The following is a 12,496-nucleotide window of genomic DNA, read 5'->3' as shown; positions in this document are numbered from 1 at the left end:
TTGGTCATTTTTAATGTATACATTTTAAATAGCTCAGTTGTGTTAGGTATATAATTACATTATTATGGGACAGATGTCCAGAACTTTTCATCTGACAAATCTGAAACTCTGTACCCATTAAACAACTCTAGACTTTCTCTTCTCCCCAAACCCTGGCAACCAAGTCAAAGGTAGATTTCACTATAAAGCAAATTTTTAGTATTTAACTGCTTGGATAAAATTTGACTGTCTTTTCTGTAAGGTAGCTATTTTTCTCCCTTCATAGGTGAGAAATAGGGAAGAGTGAAACCGTTTTTGGTTCTACAGCTTGGCTGCTTCTCTCACATGGAGCAGTGAGATGCCTGGGCTCTGGTTCTGAAGCTCTAGTTCTCATTTATCAGAAATTTCCATCTCAGGTGTTATTATTGTTATACTTTAAGAGCTCTCCAGGAGTTTCAGAGCTGGAAGGGATCCCTGCCCTGTCTGGAGTGTATCTTTATCTCTGTCTCCAGCACTTGGTTCTGAGTAGAGATTATGAATTTAGTGTCTGCCTTTTACCCAGCTGAAGCCCAGAAAGTGATGACTTGCCTTTCAGGTAGATGCCACATGACAGCCAGTTGTGTAACAGCCTAGCACTGAATTTGGGGATGGAGAGGCAAAACTCATCAGGTGGCTGATGTGGCAACTCTTGTGGCTTGGGTTTAGGCGTAGGGGTGACAGGGTAAGTTGTACTGGAAGCCAAGCCTCACCTCCTGTCTCCTGGTTTCTCACCCCAGACCTGGAAGCAGAAGCCAGCCTCCCAGAAAAGAAAGAAAATACTCTGTCTCGGGACCTCATTGACTATGTCCGATACATGGTGGAGAACCATGGGGAGGATTATAAGGTGAGTGGCTCAGGTTAGACACGAAGAACCACTTGGGCTCCTTGGGAAGGCAACCTGAATCATTTGGGGTTTGATCTGCTTACCTAGTGTATTTCCTGAGACAAACTGGACATAAACTGAGGACAAAGACTTGGAAATGGATCCGATCATCAGAATGTGCATAGCTAGGCTGGGCTGGGCGGCCTGTGGGTCATATCCCACCCAGAGAGAGAGGTGGTTTTGCTTGCATGGTATTTTCAAAGAACTTGAACTAGTTGCCATTGTAATTATGGGAGATTTCAAATTGAAGTCCGTATTTTTACTTCTCTCTAAAAAGAAAGATCTGGCTAAACTGGACCCCTATAGAGGGCTCAGTTAGTTATGAGTGAATCTGCACATTGACCCCACCTCCTCTATCCGTGAGGCATTTGTTTCTATTTCCCCATATACACTATGGCTTTGAAGTGTGAGACTTGCCCAATGGGGGCAGTGTTGGGATTTGGACCTTTGTCTCCTCAGCCCTCCTCAAATTGCCCTTCTTCCTTCTTAGGCTATGGCACGAGATGAGAAGAATTACTATCAAGATACCCCCAAACAGATTCGGAATAAGATCAACGTCTATAAACGTTTTTACCCAGCAGAGTGGCAAACCTTCATGGATTCCTTGCAGAAGAATAAGATGGAGGTGGAGTGACTGGTTTCTACCTGCCCTGGTCTGAGGCCTCCTTTTGGACCTGTAAAGTTGGAGCCAGGGTTTAAGGCAACGAGTGTGGCCACAGCTGAGGCTGGCCAAACCCTATGGAACCGAAAGATACACACTTCCCTCTCTGGGAGTGAGCTGACTCCCACAGGCTCGTTTATGTCCTGGGGACTCTGGGAAATATTGGACGCTGCCATTTCAGGTAGATGGTTTGTTTTGAATACAGTCTGTACATAATAAAACAAGGCTCTTTTACTGCCTGGGTGGTTTTGGATTTTACCCTCCTGCCAAGTTTTGGGGCTGCCCCTTAAAAGCCCTTGACCAAGCAGAGTCCAACCAGCCTGGGCTGTACTGTGTCCACAGCCTAGGCACAGCATCCCTCTCCTCCCCTGTTCTGCTTCCACTGCTCTGCCTTGGTTTCCTGTGTAACGTCAAACCCTTCCATGGAAGCCTGCCAGGAATCCTGGGCTGCCTGGAAGGGGCTGCCTTGCCAAGTGCTACCTTACCTCAATGCCAAAAGGTGAGGAGCTGTGTGGCCCCTCCCAGTCTGCCTTCATCCCTTCACTGCTCAGTTTCATGTGGCTTATATTGGCCTAGGCTTGACAGGAACCCGAGGCTCCAGACCTGCTTTCTGAGAACACATAGTAGACCACTGAATACTCAGTGGGAAATACTGGTGGCCATGCTCTGTGGCAGACCTCTCAGCTGGGGTGTTAAGTGAAGAGGAGGATTGTAGGGCGGGTGTGGGATGGGCCCTGGGAATTTTCTAAGTCTTGATGCTGTGTCCTCCTCATTGCCCTTGAAATGATTTAGTGTTTTTATATAGGTCATTTCATGGAAAATACTATCGTGTTTTTTTAATCTCATCTAACAGGTTAGGAATTTGAGGCTTGAGAGCCATCAGTGTGGGGGTTCAAGTCTTGACTCCCCCACAGCTAACCCTGGGTATTTGCTTGTCATTGTCTCCTTTGGCCCCTGAAGGCAGCCTGTCAACTGACACATTGAGGCAGGCTAGAGACTAGAAGGGCCGGGAGGATGCCAGTAGCCAGTCTAATCACTGCAGCAGGGCTCTAGTGTCCCTTTCTGAGGTGGCCCTGGTGCTTTCATCCTTTGCTACCTTCCAAATTCAGGCCTTTGACTAGGCTGTCCCCTTCAGATGCCATCTTCAAGTCTTCAGTACCACTCTACCCTAGCCCCTGGCCATGTCCAGTAGCTCCTATTCCCCAGATTTCCTGCAGCAGTACCTCCCTCAGTTGTAACTGCCTCTTACCAGCTTGGCACCCCCTGTAAGACTGGATTTGGATGCTGGGGCCTTGCCTGGAAGTAGAGCTAGGCCTAATGCAGGTGCCTGTGAACAGCTGACACACAGTTTTGTGCCCTCATTCAAACAGCTGGCAAGGGGGGTACATGGGAGGACATCTCCCTTGGCCCCCCACCCCCCCCCAAAGCCATTGTTCCTTACCATCCTTGTGTGGACCAAAGGGCCACGTGAATGAGACCTGCTGTCTGGCTTTTTGTGTCATAGGTGCCCTGGGCTTACCCTCCACATTTCCCTGAGACTAAGCACCCAGCACAGAGGCTTCCAAATCAGTTGAAATCACATCAGTTTTTGGCATTTATTGTCTACCTCAAATAGCCAATGACTGTCTTGTGCAGCTGGTTCCATGGTAACCCCGAGGCCTAGGTTCACAGGCACGGCTGGGAAGCAGGGCCTTTTACTTCCAGATCTTTGATGGAATCCTGACTTTGACCCTGAATGGGCCCATCTAGTGGAGGCAGCAGATGAGGAAGAGATGGAGACCCTCTTTTCCACAGTGACTAGAGGGCTTTGAAGATGAGTGAGCAGCCAGCCACTTGGGCTGGCCACTCAGACTGAGGTCTGAGGCAGTTATATATGACACCACAGAAATAAGCAGCTGGTTCAAAATGCTGGCAGTTGCTACTAAACTAGCGCAAGAATACAGTGTTTTTCAAAGGCAAGTGGAAACTTTTTTTTGAAAATCTGGTGTTTCATTCAGGTAGAGGGCCAGAGTAGATATTTTCATCAGCACCTCTCTGCTAACCACCAGGAGGCTGAGCTGGATGGACTTCTCCTCCCTGGTCCTTAGAGCTGGATACCACCTCAGCACAAGCCCAACACCTGCAGTTCCAGGCACCAAGATGCGCCCAAGAGGCTTGGAATAGGCAGCCAGTTCAAGGTGTGGTCCCAGCAGTCTTAAACTTCAAAGCTCTCTTGCCCAGATCCTCCGCATGTGCAACTCTGGGCCCAGCTGGCCTCTTCTCAAAAGGGATGGCAATAGGTGTGGGACGGCAAAACCAGAAAGTTGCCGCTTCACTTAACTCTTGAAAACAGAAGGCTCCGATGCAGGTGCAAGTTCAAGTAGAAGTGGAGGCTTCCCTTTGGCATAAAGAATGGGCATGGTATGGTCAGTGCCACCTCCTCTCTCATATCCAGAATTTGCTTGTGAATTCTGTCCTGTGACCAAGTGAGTAGGTAGCTGGGGAGTCAAGCAGAGTTGGGAGAGGTTCACCCAGGCCAGCTTAGGGACCACACTGATAGCAGGTCCAGGTCATGGGACTGGTTCCCAAGGGCTAGAGATCTGGGCTCCTGAATCAAAGTCCCACTAAGGAGCAAATGGTTAAATGTAGCACAGGCAGGTGGTAAGCTGTTCTGACCCTCCCCCAGCCCAGGCTTGGCCAGTCTGGTCTTGGCAGAAACCAAAGCAGATGGGCACTGTTTGGCACCCTGCCTGGATAATGGCCAGCAGTCCCCACAGAGGAAAGCAGCTGTCAGTCACAAACCTGGTGAGGCACCCCACAGGCCAACAGAAGGTCTATGCTCTGGGTTAGTTAAGTGTGGGAGGGATGATGCTTCATCTTCCACACCTTCCGTGCTGTGTCTCCCCCCATGAGTCACTGGGAGCTGTTAACTTGAGTAGTCTTTCAAAGTTCCTCAAGTAGGTATACTTAAAAGGCTATTCCACTGGGTATTTAAAACTGGACTACAGCATGATACTTAATGGACCAAACGCAGTTCCTAATTAGAAGAAAAAGTCCCTCAATACTGCTGGTTCAAGCACCAGAGAATAGGGTAGAATTTGTAAGACAATGAAATTGCTTGACCTTCCAATGGCAAAATGAAAAGTTGGCAGCAGTTTCAAAGGTTATGCTATACTTCATGTCATTCCTTAAATATTTTAAATAAAAGCAGAAAAATCACTTGTTAATGCAAAAATTTCATCAACAGTTCAAAGGACTGGACTCCATTCCAATCTCTGCAGCCCACACGCTCAGTAGACTATTCTTCCCACGTCTGTGCTCAGTTCTCAAATCCAGAAGCTTCCCAGCCCACAACCCCTCCCCACTTCTCTCCTAGTGTGGTCATAGCCTGGAATTGAAGCACACACAGTCAATGTCAAATGAAAGGAAGGCACAGTCTCTGTTCTCAATTAAAAGCAAAATGTCCATTTGTGCCTGCTCATTATTCAGTGGCCCCTGACAGACAAAAGGCTCCTTCTTCTGCCTGCACTAAAGAGAAAAGTCAACACAGACAGTCTTTACACTGGCTGATGACCGGAAACGAGAATCGTGGAAGGCGGTCTGGAGAGAATGCCAGAAACTCCGTCCAATTTTGCTTTAGCTGGGGAACCTACGGGTCCAGAAAGGCTGATGATGGACCCAAGGACTTCCAATTGGCTGGACTGTGATTCCATTTCTTTGGAGCTGGACTCGCATGATTCAATGTCCTCTCCGTTTGTTACCGCTACACAAGAGACGCATGTCCCTTCAATATCGTGGTGTTTAAGTTCAGGTGGATCAGTGAGAAGTATTAAGGTACCAATTATAGCTGGGTGGGGAAGTCAGAGCTCTATCTCCATTAACATCCAAAGGTCATTCTTGATTCTGGTTATTTTCCTCAAAGTTCCAAATTCCCCGTGACAATCACCTGGGGTTTTGGTAACAGCACCTAGAAACAGAGCCTAAAACCCTGGTCTGTTCCTTTGATAAATAAATAAATAATTAGAAAGCAGTTCTGACCCATCTGGTGGGCGATGTTCCCCCAGGGACATGGCGCCTTCCTTCCCCAGGCTAATGTAAACACGGGCACTGGCACAGTTAGTGCAGTAGCAGCAGTTTCTGTCTCCAGATGAGAGAGGGAAAAGTTTAGTTTTTTTCTTGTTAGGGGTTGAATACCACTTAGTCTGCAAGTAAGAGAGAAAGACTGGCCAGTCAGAACACAGTTTAGGGGAAAGCAGGGAGGTCTTCAGAAAGCTCTTTTGATCCTTCACCTTTTTCCTCGGGGCTGGAAAACATCCTTCCAAGGCAGAAAAAGACATGGATATCACCTCTCTTTAAAAGTGAAGGCCCTGGAGGCAGGGATTGCACAGGGCCACTAGCTAGTTGGGCAGAGGTGGGGCAGCAGGAAATGCAGACTGGGAACCCACAACCCACCTGTGCATGGAGTCACCAGGAGGGGACCTTCTAGCTTGGGAGTACTCCTGATACCTACACTGGCCCTCAACCACCAGGACCCACTGGAAGGGGAGAAAAGAACCCACTGAAAGTTCATGGTTCAGGTCAGGGAAGGATGCCTTCAGGACAAAAGCTGGACCCTATTCTAGATGGAATGAAGCAGACACACACTTTTCCCACCACTGGCCTCACCCACTACTGCTTTAGCCCGAGGGCTACCCACCTAACTAGGAGGGCTTTGGTGAAGTTCTCCATGTGGCCCAGGCACTGTCTTAAGGGGATCAAGGAGGGAGAATGGGTGCTGCCTGGGGCGCCTGCCCCAGGCCCAGGCCAGGAAGAACGGGAGCAGCAGAACTGGGGTTCTCAAGGCTGGGGCGAGCAGTTGGGCGCGCTGACTAGGAGAGAAGCTCCAGGAGTAGTTTCCAGATGTGCACGGTGCCGGGGTTTTCAAAGCCGGGTCCTGCAGGGGAGACACTGGCTGCCAGGAGGAAAACCTCTCGCTGGCTGTCGATGGCCTGCAGACCCAGCTCCTGCTGCAGCTCCACCATACTCATGGCCTCACTCAGGTCCTGGGGCAGAACACAAGCCATTTGGAATAAAGGTGACAATGTTTCCCAAACACCCACCCAGGTCATCCAAGAAACCACTCTTCTTCCGCTCCCCCAGGGCAAACACTGGCCTAAGTTCCCAGAACTGGCTTCTGGGCCCCTTGGGTTCATCTCTGCCATTCTTTTGTTGACTCTGTCATCTGCCACTACGGTGGCAAACAGCACTTTTGCTAAGTCAGGCACTGTGACAGGCACTTAGTCATTTCATTCTCACGATCTGCACTTAGTGAGGAAACTGGGTGGGGGAGGGAAGTGATTCATCCATGGATTCAATACTAAGTGGAACATCTAGGTTCCAGACTCGGGTTGGTTTGATGACCAAGATCATGATTTTAGGAATCCTAGGTCAGTTTCCTAAGTGGAAGTTTCAACAGTGGAAAGATCTTACAGCAGGGCGATGTCCAGACAAGGGCCTCACTCCTCCAAATTGCTAGATACTGGCTGGGGAGAAAAAGAGGAAACCACAGTGCATGGCTATGATGGTACATTTTTACTGCAACCCTAATCTGAGGTTAAAATGATTCTTCTTACATTCTTCAATGCTTCTTGCACTGAAGCAATGTATTGAATGCTGCGGCTTTAAATTTTCTCTCCCGTAGGTTCACAATCATTATGACAGTTATTCACTGTCCAAACCGGATACTTCTGAAATCAAAGTGGGCACTGATAGACCAGAACAGATAAATGGGGACAGATGTTCACTTATTTATAAAAGGTCAGGTATTTCCTGCAGGAATCTGAGGCAGCAGGAAACATGCAGCTCACAGGGACACAGGCAAGGCAAGAGGAAACACGGCAGGACTGTGGCCTGGGGCAGTTTCTCCTGGTGTTGAGGATGGCACGCTAGGTCTGCAAGGATGAAGGCCGCCTCTGGCACCAGGAAGTAGTATGGTGGAGTGGTGAAAAACAGCCACAGGAAGTGGACACTTGGAAGAAGACCTGCGTTCAAGTCCTAGCTTTGTCACATGAGCCCAAATCTGGTAAAAGGGATAACAGCAGAGCTGATGGTGGGTTTTCTGTAGGGTGAAAGTAAGGCCATGCCTATCCGGTGCTCAGCACTGTGCCTGCACATCGTAAGCACACAGTAAATTTAATTCTTATTTAGTCTGTTCAACTTGCCATCACTTCTTAGTCACTTAAGCCAGAAGTCATCAGGATGGCACAGAGTAGAAAAGATACAATTTTGGAGTTAGACATCCCAATTCCACTACATTCAAGGTGCACAACTGGGGGAGATCACAAAATTTTCTGAGTTTGCAATTCCGCAAAAATTGGGCATATCCCGTACCTTGCAGGGTCAGTGGAAGCACAACAGAAAATGTCATTCAAACCACACCTGGTATATATCGTGTACTTAAACACAATGAGGTTTTTCCAATTTCACCAGGATGAAAGATGGCAGGGAGGCAAAGAGGAGGGCAGAGAAAGCTTAGGAATGAGGAAAGAACATAGGTAGAAGAGGGGTGGGTTGGTGAATCAGCCGAAGGTTCCATCATGGCCTGGGCCTGAATCCCTCTCCAGTGCCCCCCGTCCCTGCCAGCAGGGACATCGGATCAAGCCAGTCGGACTGAGTTGGCCTCCCATGGCCCTCACCTGCTTGTTGGCCACCACGACGACAGGCAGGTCAGGGTCCTTGTCCAGCAGCTTGTGCAGCTCCTGACGGGCCCAGGGCAGCCGCAGCCGGTCAGCCGAATCCACCATGAACACCAGCACGTCCACTTCATTCACAAATTCCTTCCAGTAGAAGCGCAGGTTCTGGCTGCCACCGACTGAGGAGAGGTCAGGGGCCAGTTCAGAGCCTACCTGGTCTTGGTTCTCTACATGGAGCCCTAACTCCACCCTCTTCTGACTTCAGACTCCACCCGCCCACAACAAGGAAAAGACCACAGGTTCCAGAGCCATGCAGACCTGCTTGTAGCTCCAAACAGGTGCATGTCCCAGGGTATGCTGCTCTCTTCCAGCATCGGTCCCACCGAATTTATCTACTAAGCTGCAGCAAAACCCAAAGGTACCATACACAGTGAACCTTTCATAGGACTGGCACATGGTAGGTACTCAGGAAATGCCACTCTCCAGTTCTTCCTCCTGGGCTTAGCTTCCTCTGGGTCGGTGGTGGCTGTGGTCAGAGGCCAGGAAGCCCTAACCCACCTACACACAGCCATTCTCCATTTAGTTTCTCTCATTCAATAAGGTCACCTCACTTTCCAAAAGTGCCACACTCACTCTTGTACCACATGCCTACTTATATAGTACCCCAACCTGGGCTGTCGTCCTGTTCCTCTCTGTCCCTGTGTACGTCCCCATCAGTCACCCTGCATCCTGATGCTTCTGGTTATACTTCTGATATCTGTGGACTCTAATCTCTTTTTAAAGCTAGATAGAGCCATTTACCTCTGGATCCCCCCAAAGCCCTCAGCACAATGCCTGGCACATAGCAGGCACTCAACAGGTATTTACTGAGTGCTTACTAGGTGCCAAGCGCTGATCTGGGTGCTGGGGATACAGAGGTGAGCAAGGCAGGCAGGAGCTCTGGCCTCAAGGAGCTCCCTCCGTCACCAGGACAGACACAGAAATAACTTATCAATACATTTCAGAAAAGACAGAAATAAAACAGAAAATAAGTGAAAGCAATGGGGCGAGGGGCATGGAGCTGAGTCTGGGGTGACAAGGAGCTGCAGTGGAAGGGCGCAGAGTAAAGCATTACCAATAGAGGGAACAGTCAAGGTGGCCCAGAAGGGAAGCCTGACTGGCAAGGCTGGCCAGTGCTGGACCACGTAGGGCCTTTTAAGGCCACAATGAGGCTACGGGGAGCCCCTTATAGGGGTGGGAAGCAAGAGTGACCTGATATGGGGTTTCTGAGCATATTTCTGGCAGATGCTGGGCACAAAAGTGGATGCGCAGAGTGGTGAGGAGAGTGTTGCAGTACTGAGATGATAGTGGCTTAGACCTTGTAGGTGGTGAAGTGGGAAGATGTGGGCAGATGTTAAATCTACTGAAGGCTGAAGATGATAGAAACAGTGAATTAAATGGATACTGGAGCTAGTGGGAAGGCTCATCAGCAACCTACAGAGAGCCTTGGGTGGGATCTAGGTGTTGTAAAGACCACAGCAAAGTTGTGGGAGGAAAGCCCCAGGACTCGACTGGGAGATCTGGGTTTGAATTTAGGCTGAGTGGTTCTATTGGGCCTGGACTGTTACTGGTCAGACACCAGTAACCCTTCTCCCATGGTTGGGGGGAGGGAGGGTATAGTTAAGTCTCTGTCAGATAGAGAGGGCTCAAGTGCCCTGGCACAAGAGGGAGAGGCTGGGAAAGCTTGCTGAAAGGACTGAATCCCAGACTAATATCACTGCGACAAACAGGAAGGTCAGATGTAGCCAGAACAGGTCAGAGGAACTGGGCCCACTCAGCCAATAGCTAGATCCTTGGTTTGACCCCACACCTGGCTATAAAGCAAACCCACTCTGTCTTCATGGTTCAAGTCCTTTGGCGGTTAGGACTTCCACCTTCCCAGAGTCTGCAACTGGGCACAGGTGGTTAAGTACTGCACCCTCTCAATACCTTCTCCACTAACCTCTTCCCAGAACCTGAAAAGCTTAGGGCTGCGGCAGGGGGCTGCTCTCAGATACGGGCTCTGAACGGGCCCTAGTCAGGGACATAAGCTTTATGTACCCCAAACTGCAAAAGCCCAGAGAATCCCCTAACAAAGCTGGGGGAGCTGGCGAGGAGGCCGTGACAGTGTGGGCAGGTGAGGGGGGCAGTGGCAGAGAAAGTCTCACAGGGATATCATGTTTGGCCTAGATCTTGAAGGATGCATGTCAGCTTGTAAAGGAAGGGCTGCAGAAATGAAGAGAACAGTGTGTGCAAGGGACAGATGAAACAGCAAATACCCTCCGTAAAAGAGTAATAGAGTTATGGTGCGTAACACAGGCTATAGGTGGTCTTCATTAGCAGATTGGTATGCTAGGTGAACTTGGATAAATTATTTAACTTGCTACACCTCTGTGTGTTTTCTCGTGTTTATAGTGAGGATAATTACTGTTTCTTCTTTTTAAGGAACTGTTGGGAAAATTTTATTAAATAATGCCTGCAAGTATCTGTTATGCTGTTAACATGTGGGTGGCAGGCACACTGGCTACTGCAGGGGTGAGGGACAGGTGACCAAACTGGAGATGCCTCATCACGATGGGCCCTATGCATAGGGAGGGAGACGGGCGGTATCCTGTGCCCCGGGGGCATTTCATACACAGGCAAGTCCGGTGCAGGAAGCATTTTGGCGCCACCCCCAGGCAGAGTCGAGGTTTGGGTTCAATTGCGGTGATGGGGCGGTGGGACTGTGCGCGTGTGTCAGGTGAGGGGCGGTCTGCTCACTCTCTAGCAGGTCCACCTCGAAGTCCTTGGTGGGCAGCCGCACGGAGTTGAAGCCCCAGGTGGGAATGTGGCCTTCCAGCGGCGGCTTCCCGGACAGCACTCTCAGGAACGTGCTCTTCCCCGAACCGTCCAGCCCCAGCACCAGCACCTCGCGCTGCTCCAGCTCCTCCAGCGCCGGCTCCTCGTCCTCCTCGTCCTGGGGCTGCGGGGCACGGGTCAGGCTGAGGCCCACCTCCTCACTGCCCAAAGGCACCAGCCCGCCCTCCAGCCGTCGGAGGTGGGCAGGTGCGGCCTGGGGCGGCAGGACGAGCGCTGCCTGTGGCGTTCTGCATCTCAGACAGCGCTCTCCCGGTTTCCGCCGAGTGGGCGCCGGCCAAAGCCCAACCTCGCGGGCCTGGGGCTCCGGAAGCTGATACTCGCCCCGCCCCATGCAGCACTGCGCAGCCCGCACGCACCGCCCCGCCGCCGGCTTTCCGAGGGGGCGGAGTTCGCGACCTCTCCCGGCGTCCCCCGGGCCGGGCCACGCCGCCGCGGGCACTGCGCAGGCGCGGGCGCAGGCAGGGCGCGGGCTGGACCAGGCGCGAGCTCGGCGACAGCGCGGGGCCGCGCCCCTCGACTCCCACTCTGGCGAGGGAGCCCGAGTACCGTGGCGACCAGGGCGCCACCCATCGACCCAAACGCCCACCAGTCCTTCAGTTCCCCGGCTCATCCCTGGCCCGCCGCACGCCCACCCGCGCGGCTAAGTGCCCCATCCTGGCGCTCGCGTGAGGCGCAGACCCCGGCTGGCACTCACCTCCCACTCATCCCACTCCGGGAGACGGGCAGGCTCCACGCCCCACCAGGCCTCGCCCTGGTCCCAGCGCCGCTCCCGTCCGCGGCCGAAGTAGGCCTTCCAGAGAATGAAGAGCACCGAGCCGAGCACGGCCGCGGCGCCGCCCAGCGCCAGCACCAAGGGGCCCAGCGGCCGCGGCGCCATGGCCCCGGGCGAGGAACGTGGATGCGGGCGGCACTGGCCGAGCCGGCCGGCCCGCTGAAGATGGCCCCGCTGCGACTGCCGCGGCCGCGCCCACCCGCCCCTAGCCCTACACTACAAGCCCCACAATGCACCGCCGCTGTCGCGACTGGCCGCCCGCTCCCCTGCGAAAGAAGTGGGGGCGTCGGCCCGAGCTTGGGGATCACCCCGCTCCCTCTGCAAGTTAACGGCATGGAGAGGAAGGCCGAGCCTGGACGGTCGGAAATCGGCGATGCTGGCATCCACCGAGCTCGTGTGTGCTAAGGCTGTTTTCGGTTACTCCTCTCGGTGCCTGAGAGAGGGGAAGCCAAGCCCAGGGATGAAGTAGCCTGTAAAGCACTGGTGCAGTGTGCCTTCAAGCCCAAGCCATCTGTCTTGTGGGCATCCTGCAAAATCTTGGGAAGAGAATTGAGGCCAGAGCGCATGGCCTTGAGGTAGCAAGTTAGCGAATACAGTGGCCTTACTAGAACCCTGTTCCCTTAGTGCCCTCTACC

General features: G+C 52.0%; 2 protein-coding genes across 3 annotated transcripts in view; one reads left to right on the top strand and one right to left on the bottom strand.

Moving 5' to 3' along the window:
- NOP16 (NOP16 nucleolar protein) overlaps positions 1-1,796 on the top strand; it is a 4,804-nt gene extending 3,008 nt beyond the window's left edge. The window contains exons 4-5 of the mRNA XM_004679246.2: positions 756-862; positions 1,392-1,796. Coding sequence (XP_004679303.1) covers positions 756-862; positions 1,392-1,535 — 251 coding nt within the window. The 3' untranslated portion in view covers positions 1,536-1,796. The remainder of the gene's footprint in view (positions 1-755; positions 863-1,391) is intronic.
- Positions 1,797-3,138: 1,342 nt separating this feature from the next.
- On the bottom strand, positions 3,139-12,034 carry ARL10 (ADP-ribosylation factor-like 10). 2 transcript variants are annotated; one of them, XR_001145270.1, is made up of 5 exons: positions 11,784-12,034; positions 10,991-11,192; positions 8,216-8,391; positions 6,238-6,583; positions 3,139-5,856 (listed from the first exon to the last, which is right to left on the bottom strand). XR_001145270.1 is itself a non-coding variant. In XM_004679244.2 (4 exons), the coding sequence occupies exons 1-4, from the start codon at positions 11,964-11,966 to the stop codon at positions 6,410-6,412; spliced, it is 735 nt and encodes a 244-aa protein (XP_004679301.1). In that variant the 5' UTR covers positions 11,967-12,034; the 3' UTR covers positions 3,139-6,409. The 2 variants fall into 2 exon arrangements, 1 of the variants encoding a protein (XP_004679301.1); XM_004679244.2 differs by having other exon boundaries at positions 3,139-6,583.
- Between the last annotated feature and the right edge of the window lie 462 nt (positions 12,035-12,496).

The sequence above is a fragment of the Condylura cristata genome, unplaced genomic scaffold (genome assembly GCF_000260355.1).
Source record: "Condylura cristata isolate star-nosed mole 26May11 unplaced genomic scaffold, ConCri1.0 scaffold00008, whole genome shotgun sequence".
Classification (NCBI taxonomy): domain Eukaryota; kingdom Metazoa; phylum Chordata; class Mammalia; order Eulipotyphla; family Talpidae; genus Condylura; species Condylura cristata.
Note: the sequence above shows the minus strand (reverse complement) of the source record. Positions and strands in the feature narration are given on the sequence as shown.